The 10,167-nt window shown below is 50.9% G+C and overlaps 3 protein-coding genes across 3 annotated transcripts; 2 read left to right on the top strand and 1 right to left on the bottom strand.

The window, feature by feature from the left end:
• Nucleotides 1-2,081: 2,081 nt before the first annotated feature.
• Nucleotides 2,082-3,388, bottom strand: MIND_00571900 (uncharacterized protein; the record flags this gene model as incomplete). Its single annotated transcript, XM_037362484.1, has 6 exons — nt 2,082-2,703; nt 2,755-2,821; nt 2,869-2,997; nt 3,048-3,075; nt 3,122-3,293; nt 3,345-3,388. 6 exons carry the CDS (start codon nt 3,386-3,388, stop codon nt 2,082-2,084), a joined length of 1,062 nt encoding a protein of 353 aa, XP_037220405.1.
• A 1,105-nt stretch (nt 3,389-4,493) lies between these two features.
• MIND_00571800 (uncharacterized protein) lies at nt 4,494-5,024 on the top strand (the record flags this gene model as incomplete). The annotated part of the gene is made up of 1 exon (XM_037362483.1): nt 4,494-5,024. The coding sequence occupies one exon, from the start codon at nt 4,494-4,496 to the stop codon at nt 5,022-5,024; it is 531 nt and encodes a 176-aa protein (XP_037220404.1).
• A 203-nt stretch (nt 5,025-5,227) lies between these two features.
• Nucleotides 5,228-7,349, top strand: MIND_00571700 (MYND-type domain-containing protein; the record flags this gene model as incomplete). The annotated part of the gene is made up of 3 exons (XM_037362482.1): nt 5,228-5,302; nt 5,353-6,639; nt 6,684-7,349. The coding sequence occupies exons 1-3, from the start codon at nt 5,249-5,251 to the stop codon at nt 7,347-7,349; spliced, it is 2,007 nt and encodes a 668-aa protein (XP_037220403.1). The 5' UTR covers nt 5,228-5,248.
• Nucleotides 7,350-10,167: the final 2,818 nt, after the last annotated feature.

Below are 10,167 nucleotides of genomic sequence, written 5' to 3'. Positions count from 1 at the left end.
GTAGCCACAAAATCGTCAGCTGATATTGGCTTTAAGTTAAGTCCAATCTGATAACTTAATCTATGCCCCAATTTCTTACAAATCAAGTCTACTTTCCAGGAGTTTTATTTGTTATCTTTCCAAGTTGTTGAGATATACTTCTGTTTTGTCCACTATTTATGATAAATAAATCATACTTTGAGGCCCATTCTTGGGCAGAAACCCCAGTGTGGGTATAGCCACATAACCAAGGCTCCCAATACTTACTAGTACCAATCATGATTAATGTCAGCTAAAAGTACTGTACTATTTTACTCAATTTGAATGGCCAAAATGCTGTAACATCTCATACAAAAATCTCAATTCGTATGATTTCCTTATTAGGCAATTCTTGGTGCCAAAGGCGCCCGAAAAATCGAAAAATTACCCTTTTGGGACGCGAAAATAGCAAATCCGGCATGACATGCGAAATTTTTCATATAAAATATAGTCAGTGTGACAGGTGACATTCAAAACGAGTAAAATACTACAGTAGGTTTAGGTTCTACTTGATAAGAGACTGTATGTCATGATAGACTTATAAGATATGGTCGAGCCTAGTAGCACTGTATTGAAGGAATATTGACGTGAATGGCTCAAAGCCCACTCCTCCCTAACCTATTCCTTGCACCAGATACCTTTTTGACTGCTAGTGTCACGGCCATGTCACGGCCATGTGACATCATGTTTGGATCTTGGTGTGGATCAGATCCATCTCTTATGGCTTACTTCGTCGTTGGTTATCACTAAGGCGCAGCACACCGTTTTTCCGCCAATCCGACTCGCCGTGTCGATCCCTAGGTTACCCGGCCAACAGATCACACGCTCGGGATGCTCGGGATCGTCGGGCGACTTTGACGTGCGCCAAGAGCTGTCAATAGGCGTCTCCGCGATCCGTAAGTACTCGGCCTGGGCCTCTAAACGGCATTGCACTGGCAGTTGAGCCCTTAAGTATACCTACCTCTGGAACTGACCAGAGATCTGTAGCGTGTCGTCCTACGACGACGCCAGCGGGTCCAAAATCGCGTCTCACTCTGGGGATCTGCAGGCAATCAGGCATGGGTTGATCGGTGTCCATCAAGCGTGGTGTGTTAGCAATTAAGCGCTGGGATGTCCGGTTATATAAAATACCCACCGTACGTTAAGAATGGCGCTCAAGTATGTGTGCGTGCCGCCCTGCGGAACCATGTCTCAACCTGCCTTTACGTTCGTGTCCAGTTTCTCTTCGTCTCCCCCCCAGCAGCAGCACCCCAACCAACAGCAACCACAGCGGCAACGCGGTGGAGGCAACAGCAAGCAGCGGACAACGCTCGCGTGCATCAACTGCCGGCGGCGAAAGCGCAAGGTGCGTCCCTGCCTCGTCGGTACTTCTCCCCGACTTTTCTGATCGCGCTTTATAGTGCACACCCTCAACGAATATTACATCCACATCCTGCATCCGCTGTGAAATGCAGCACCTCGTCTGCGACTACCCCCATGATCCAAGCCTAGCCATCGACTCTGAGCCACCGCTGCTCATGCATATGCCACCTATGGAGCCCCACCCAGACCCCAGGCAGCCTGCAGAGCCGCTACCCTACACAGGCCCACCGCCGCCCCATACGGCGCCGCGGTACTCCAATGGCGCGCCATATCCCAATCTTGCGCTTGACCCCGAGCCTCAATCCTATGGACTCGGCTGGGAGTCTCAGTCGGTGGTCGTATGGAACTCGAATGGGCCAAGTGGGTTTGAATAACAGGCACTTGTGTAAGGAGTCAGATCAGCATGGATTTGAGGCACCGGTCGATGTAGTCTCGGTAGATGCGACTGGGGAGATGACCCTAAATAAGGCCCATCATAGTTCTCAAATGTGTCATCGACGCAGTTTTTCTTGATGTGGAATCTGAGGCCGACGGATCATCCGACGGGACAGTTAACGCTCTCGCTGAAGCCGTGGTTATGCCATTGAATTTGTAGAACGCTCCTGTTGAATTCGTAAATGTCTTGCGTCATTCATAGGGAAAAAATGAATTAACACTGTATTAAACAAACCCTAAACCAGTTCATAACATAAATCCTTCTCTCACCACAACACACTAACGAACGGCGCCGCCCAGCCGGAGGGAAGCACAGGTGATACGAGAGCCTGTAACGCAACGATCCACCAGCCGCGCCAGAGCACGTGTTTGCCCTCCTCTTCTGCGATAGCGCGAAGACAGGCAACGACCCCGGGGTAAAAATGGTGTGCATCACCATGCGCAGGTGCGCTACGCAGGGCGACAACAGGCTCGAGAAACGGCGTGTCGATTAAGTGCGGCATGCCCGCGTGGTCAGACTCGAGCTCGGGCGGTTCGGTGACTTGGAGAGCTAGCCGAACACGAGCGAGACGAAGTGGCGTGACGAGGAGCACGAGAAGAAGGCCGGAAAGTATCCTCGCTGCGATGAGAACGAAGAGATACTTGTAGTGTGCATCTGCCATGATATGCGGCAGAAGGTCGTAGGGGTATGTGCCAGTGATGCTCGTTATGATGTACTGGGTGGGAAGCCCAATGACGGCTGCAATGGCGGCCAGAAGAAAAGCGACCATCGCCATGCCCGGAGCAAGGTAGAGCAAGCTTGGTCGACGGCGTTCGGCTGGAGAGAGTATGGCGGGTAGGAGTGAAGTGAATGAAAGTGAAAGAGGATGGGTTTGAGTTACGATTGCGCTACATATGGGTATCAGTATCAAAGTGCGTGGGACAACGACTAAGACGCACCGAAACGTGACTATCTGCATCGGAATCGCGAGAAGGGCGGAAAGAAGTGGTACGAAAAAGAAGGAAACTGTGGAAGTTATGGGTTTCCTTAGCCTGCACTGGATAAGAACGTACACAGCTCTTCGACGACGACGATGTAAGCTGGCGGGGCAGTGTCTTCGTCGTACAAGTATAGCCAGTCCACAACTATTGTTGCTGGGAAATGCAACAATGAAACGAATAGCGTCGTCAGGACGGCAGGGGCTGCCCATATGTTCATAAGCACCCGGAATTCAAGCTGAGGTATGACTCACTGAAGCCCTTGTAAAGTCCCGCCCAGCCCTAGCCACCAGTCAGCCACAGGCTTCGCTGTTGGGAAGTGACACACCTCGACCGTATACACTCGCCGCATCACCCCAAAGTAGCTGCTGACCACGGCGTCGGACGGGGGCGTCTGGTCGTCCTCAGGCAGCTGCAGCTTCGTGGGCGTGTAGTTCGCGCGGTAACGCACGAGTGTGCTGAGGAAGGGCATCCCGATGCCGAGTGTCAGGAGTGTCCATCTAACACCCAACAGTGAGGAGGGAAGCAGGATGGAAGAAGGAGGGACTGACCCCAGCGAATTTACGCCCTGCCGGATGGCCTCGTCGATGTCCATGAGGGTGGGGAAAGGGGAGGAAAAACGGGCGGGCACAGCCTCCTGGTGACGTGATAAGCGCGTCAGCAGACGATGCCAAGCATTCAGATCTTGTGCCTGAGTTTGTGGAATTGCCAGTCAGCGCGGACAGTCTACTTACATTGTACAGATAGCGAACGTGCATAGAGCTCGAAGTTTTGCTGAGCTATCGACGCAACGCGTCGTCCCTGACGACGGAGATTGATGTCAATGATCACATAAGCGACTGCGGTTTGTCTTCTCCCTCTATGGGCGGCTGCGCGAAGCACTCATACACGGGGATTTCAACGCCGAAAAAGAGCGGAAATCCGGACCAAGATGGTGCGTGCTATGCACATTCAAGTTGCTCTGGAAGTCTAGAAACTCCGGTCGGCGGTGTGGAGTTCGAGTAGTTACATAACCGTTCTTAGGTTTATTCTGCCTAGAGCTTGGGCCTAGGTCTTATGGAACCTTCCAATAGGAATATCTTCCCGACCAAGCCGAGCACTGTACCGCAAGGGACCGTCGAGAAGCCTATCGCGGATATGGCTCTGCGCTAGGTCTTCCCTCTTGGGAACTTCACTGTTGATCAGATAAGCAGATGTCGATTCCCAAAGAGAACTAGCTGCTCTTGTAATCGCCACAGGAAATTCCACTGGAATTCCGCTCGCCTCCGCTGTGCTATTGATGCCCGTCTCGCTTTGACGATATAAGAAGCCACGCGAGCCTCTCCCTGATTCGTTATTTCCTTCTGCCGTGCAGCTGGCTGGTCATGCGCGCCGGAGTCGTGCTTTCTGCGTCACTGCCGGGCCTCGTCGTCGTCTGGACAAGCGCTGGTCGTACGGCCCTGCCCCACACGATGGACTGGGGAACCTCCACCTTGAGTGGTATGTTTGACGGTTTCACGCTCCGTGTAGTCGATGATCACGGCCTCTTGCAGTGTTGCCATCCCTCGTCAAATCGGCGCCCTTCAGCCAATCAAGTTACAGCACTAGCAATACCGCAAACGCTTCAAGTTGGCAGTCGGCTGGTACGAGCTTATTACCTTCGTGCCACTGGCAGTGTCCTTTATTCGGCCGTACGCATAGGTGGGATTCAAATACAGTCGATGAGCTCGTTGGTAGCAGCGTCTATCGCGCCAATGGCTCCTTCACCGTCGAACACGGAGCCCATGGCCATCGGCGTGGATACCAACGCGCCCTTGATTGATTCAAGCCATCCCAAGACTTGCCCCGCCATATTCGCTCTCGCCGGCGCCACCGTCGCTTTCTTCTTCCTCGCAAGCTGGCTGTGCGGTTATGTCTGGATCTTGCGACGCCGAACCCGAGCATTGTCACTGGCTCCGCTGCTTCCGACGGCGTTGAATAACGACTGTGTTCCACAGTTCTCAGGGAACCACTGTCAATCGGTCGCTAGCCAACTTTTGCCGTCGCGGCGCAGCACGTTCGCTTGGGAGCACCAAGCCCGCATCGACAACGCACAACTGGCCGTGGGGGAGCGATACACCCTCCTCGTCCCCCGCCGCCCAACTCTGGCGCGCTTGGACGACCCCACTGGTCGGCGATGCCGCAGCAGAGTGGGGAGACGGAGACGCCGCCGGATTCGTCTCGGTGTCGCCACTACAGCAGGTGGTCATTAGAGACGTTGCCGCCGTATAGCCGTGTGTAATTTCTTGTGAAATCTCCAGTTGAATAGTTGAATATAATCATGATCGAGCTGTCTTAACTTAGGCAAGTCGCAAAGCCTAGAACCGGAAGTCGGCCGATCGCCGTCATCGGATCAGTATCAGGATCGTCCATCAAATGTCAAACAGAGTCACGCGACGGCTATCGTGGTTGCTTCTGCACCATCACCATCGATTCGATGGACGCATCCCTGCAGCCGTCGAAGCTCGCGGGCTTGCCGTCCCTCATACGCGTAAGCATGTCCCTTCATTGCTGACCGCTGTTCAGTGACTCGTCGGGTAGAAACATGCAGAAGCGGCAGCGAGGGGCTCACAGCCCAGTTTCCAGCGGATCATGAAGAATCTTGTCAGCTTGAACCAGCTCTCTTACAAGGAGGTCGGGTTGCTGCTTCCCGTGTTCTATAGCACGCTGGACACCCAGCCGCTCGCCAACCTGCGAGAATCGATGGCGGCGGATGATGACTCGGAAGCTCTCGCAGCGGCTGGAGAGCTTGTGTGGCGCGTCAGAGCGTCAATTGATGCGCTCTCATTGCTGATGTGGTACAAGGGGATTCCGGAGAGCGCCGTGACGGAGTTATGGGCACGACTGTGGCCGTGGATCGACTTGATCGATGAATACCTGGAGGCGCTGCCTGCGCTCGCCGTCTCCGACTACCCGCTCCAGCACACGCACGTGCTGATCACGAGCGTGATCTACTGGATCGGGAAGCTCCAGCCATTCGACACCCCAAACGACATTGCCCGCGTGCCCGGGTTCTTCCGCGTCGTCGCGCGTGGCTGGCGCTACCTCCTGTTTTCACCAGACCCAGCGCTGGCGCGCGAGCACGCATGGAAGGTGGTCATCATCATGAACCGGCTCGACCGCTATGCCCGCCTCGGGCATATGCGCGACATGGTGCGCGGTGCGGGCGGCAGCCACTCTGACCTGGCTGCGCTTATTGTGGGCCAGTTTGCGCATGTGTTCCCTGCGCCGGATACCCCCGTCACCCAGACGACGGTCGAGGGCATTGCCGGCCTTTCGCGGCTGATCGCGAAGGGTATCTTCCCCACGGGCGAGCACAACGAATCCTATGTCGAACTGGGGGATGCGATGTGGGCCCTCAAGTTTGGTCGCCGGTTGACATATGCTATGCGCTCCTTGGAGTCGTGTCGGGTGCCTGCCACCCGCGACACAGCGTCGATGCTCTCAAACTATTACTTTGGCCGGCTGGCTCTCGGATTCGTGGGCCCGCGAGGGAGGGAAATATTCATCGAGGCCTTGCGTGCGGGATATCTCCATGTCATCCTCAGTCGCGCAGCGGACAATGGGCCGCATAGTTCGGCAATTATGCTGCGAAACCAGTTGCAGCAGGTACTTCCGCAACTCACCGTGTACCGCTCTGTGGTAAAGGTGTTGCGTACGGCGTCGGGGGAGATAATCGAGCGCGAGCGGGGCGAGAAGGGCACCTGGACGGAGGACATGCGGGTTGCGTGGACTGGGTTTGGTGCGATAGCTACACAGAGGAAAGACTTCCTCGACAGGTACGAAGGGATGAGCGAAAAGCGGCTGAAGATGTGTTGCAACACTGCGGTATGCTTGAATTTTGTGGCCGTCTAATTGCTAACCTTTTTCAGTGCGGAAAATTCGTCGATCGAGCGTCGATGGGCAGCTGTGGAGGATGCCGTTCAGCTGTCTACTGCTCCCGCGAATGCCAGCGCGGCGACTGGCTCGCCCATAAAGCCATCTGTCTCTCAAAAACCGCGCCACCGCCCAGCCTGCTGGACCTCACACGGAATGACCGCTCCTTCCTTAAGTCCCTCCTCAACTACGAATACAGGGTGAACCAACAGCAAATCGCGATGGATCTCCTCGCATATTTCTACACTCATCCGGCCCCCACCTCCCTCCCGTGTACACTATTCGACCTTTCTATTGGCTGGTCTCAGATCCGCGTCGCAGCCACGCCACCCACCGGCGCGCTGGGCCCGGACGACGGAGCTGCACAGGCGCTGCGGGCCGTCTCTGGTCGCGCGCGTCGGTCCGGGGGCCGTATTCAGCTGCACTTCGTCGGCCTCAACATGGCCGCACACGGTGATACCGTGCAGTACCGCCTCCGCTGGGAACTCGTACCGATGTACTCCGCAAGTGCGGTTCTCATAAGCGGTGTGCGGACCATCGCTGCGAGGATACGCGCCATCGCAAAGAAACAGGGGAGGACAGCGAGCGGTGTGCCTGACCTGACGCCGTACAAGGATGACGTGAAGCACTTGTTGAGGTTTCAGTTCACAGAGACGCATTGAACCCACCTGCAACAAAAAGGTTATGACAAGGCCATCAAAAGAAGGGTTGGAATTCAAGGACACAACGACTCTATAGAACTTTATACCTAAAATAATGCTAGAACAACATGACCAGATTCGCAACTGTATTTGTTAACTAATAGACACTATAAAAAGAGGATGATATTTGACAGAAATAAAAGGTCTCTCTCAAGGTATTACATCTGAACTATATGTTAGCTCCACCACTATTTGTGGACAATTATATTGTTCATGCCCCGTTTTGTGTTACAAAATGCAGCATCAGTTTTTAGACCTTGATTTGTCATACTTATATCATGGTAATTAGTCACTTATTTCGGACAAATTAGGTATGTTTTAGTATTACACTGGATGACATAATATTTTAGTGCAATAATTTCCTGCAGATTGTGGCCATGAAAAATGTATAACCCATGAGAGCTTAGTATGAGTTGGGTCTACTCTCAAAGTACATGTTACTTTATTTATTTATCAGGGTTTTCAAAATAAACTTAACTTTGTCACACTACTGTACTATTTTAATCAGGTCGTCAGCCACATGTCACATGCCAGCAGACAGTGACAAAAATATTTCATCAGTCACAGGGGTCTTAGTAATAATCTGACAAAAGGTTTCAGCCGCTGGTTTGACATTTTGGCCTGAAATTGGTCTTGAAAGTTGAGCACCCCTGCATTCCTTTTTCTCTTGTAGACAAACAAATTGGTTGTTTCAGAGATAAAAAAAAACAACTAGTTACAATTTTACTCTGATTCAGGCATCTGTATGGGGCTAGGGATGCTAAGACTAAGTTAGGGCTTGGTTTTTAAAGATTTTGAAGGTTATCAAAAAGTTCTGAAACCCTATTTATCAACCGGTTTTTAGGTTTCATAAACCAACTGAGCTCATATGAGCTCATATGAGCTCATATGTTATAATAGACCTATAAGATATGGTCAAGCCTACTAGTAGTATGTAGAAGCAATATTATTGTGAAGTAAGTCTAGTTGACCAGCTTCTTTCCTTTTTGGATTCTTATTAATATCAAACCATAAAACAGGGGTTTCCAGCCAGGCTGTTTATAAACATATAAAACAAGGGTGTTTATAAACCGGTTTATACACACCCCTATATAACCCAGGCCCTAGGATAGTTTACAGCATGTGAACATGGTCCAGAAGAGGTGACAAAAATTTCACCTATAGCTCACTGATATCCCCTCTAATTAGAGGCGGAGACTAGGATGCTTTATCCCCACTATCTCCGACAACCACCGCCCTTCTTCATGGTGCCAGAGGCACCAGCCACCCCGGCCCCGCTGTCGTCGTCGTCGCTGTTGTGACCTGGATGAAATTCATCACAGACGATCACCACCCACTGTCATCGGGTTGGAGATATCTTCCCACTGGCCCGGCTAGCTCCCCGCCGCTGTTATTGACCTTCCGACATTGTCCTCGACAACGACAAGCATGGTAAGCACAAATCTTTATTAAAATCCATCAAACAAACTGATAATCTATAATATTTGATGTATCTACATATTGGTAATGTCCTCGCCATCACCTGTCATCTGTGCCCTCCCCGCCGCCTGCCCGACACGATCCCACCGCCCCCAACCCGCCCCCGGACTTTTTCTGATCAAAAACAGAAAAGTTGCGCAATCAATAGAAATTACTCGAGGTACAAGTGTCTTATAAAAATATGTAACCGTTAGAGAGTTATGAATAAAATATTGTTAACTCATGAATAAAAGTTGTTAACTCATTCGACTACCAAGGTATACTTTCTACAAGGTAGATTACTATTGTTTCAGCTTTTTACAAGGATATTTAACTCCCAGATATGGTTTTTTACAACTGAGGGAATTTCTTGGAAAGTGCTTTGAATGAGGCTGTCAAGCACTTCAATCAATGCTACAACTATTTTAGATCTGCTGCAATACTATAATTTACCCCAAATCTAGTACACCTATAACATTTCTCCCTTTCAACTTGAGAGTACACAGAGCTGGGGGCTAATCAGGGATACAAAGACCTTCTCAAAGGTTGTAAAGCCTTCCTTACAGATGGTCTACAGCCCAAGATATCTACTGCCCTGTGAATAATGAAATTAAGCCATATTTACTTCTCATACAAGTGTGAAAATAGGTCAAAATGTATATGTACATCCCCACTCTCAAGGACACTTTAGATCAGATAGGGAAAGATATCAACTATACATTCTATCAATAGTCCATGTTATACAGTTCTTGGTTTATAAAATCATATACAGTAAGCCCTGGCTCTAGAACTGAAGTTGTAGAGTCACAGGCACTGGTACCTGCAAAACAAGCCCTTAAGCTTCTATATATATTGGGTGGAGATGTGGAGATCTGGCTTGAGTTTTGCTAGATCAAGAAAGAGTGATGGTCCATCAAAAGATGTTGGGGACACTATCTAGGACAGTAGCTGGCATGGAGAGTATTGGTTTGAGTTGAGATTGCCTTAGAAAACTGGTTGGTAAGATGTTCCAAGCAGCCTGAAGGATCTCAGCACTGCATATTAATGTCCTTGGGCTCATAGGGGCTCTACACTGCTTTGGTCTTCTTCTGCATGTTTCCTGGGCAGTTAAAGGTGTAAATATGAATGTAGTACCATCTTAAAGCCTTTGTTAATGATAAACTAAGTTCTACTCCTTGTAAGGGCAACCCCAGAGGCCTGAGATCAAGGTCCTAGCAGGGGAGGATCCAAAGCGTGAACATTGGTAAGCGAATACAAATGAAGCTGACCGAGCAGGGGAGGATCCAAAGAGAAGAAACTCTGAGGGTCTGCCTGCTAGGTA

The sequence above is a fragment of the Mycena indigotica genome (assembly GCF_014461135.1).
Source record: "Mycena indigotica strain 171206Taipei chromosome Unknown Mind.scaff0005, whole genome shotgun sequence".
Taxonomy (NCBI): domain Eukaryota; kingdom Fungi; phylum Basidiomycota; class Agaricomycetes; order Agaricales; family Mycenaceae; genus Mycena; species Mycena indigotica.
Note: the sequence above shows the minus strand (reverse complement) of the source record. Positions and strands in the feature narration are given on the sequence as shown.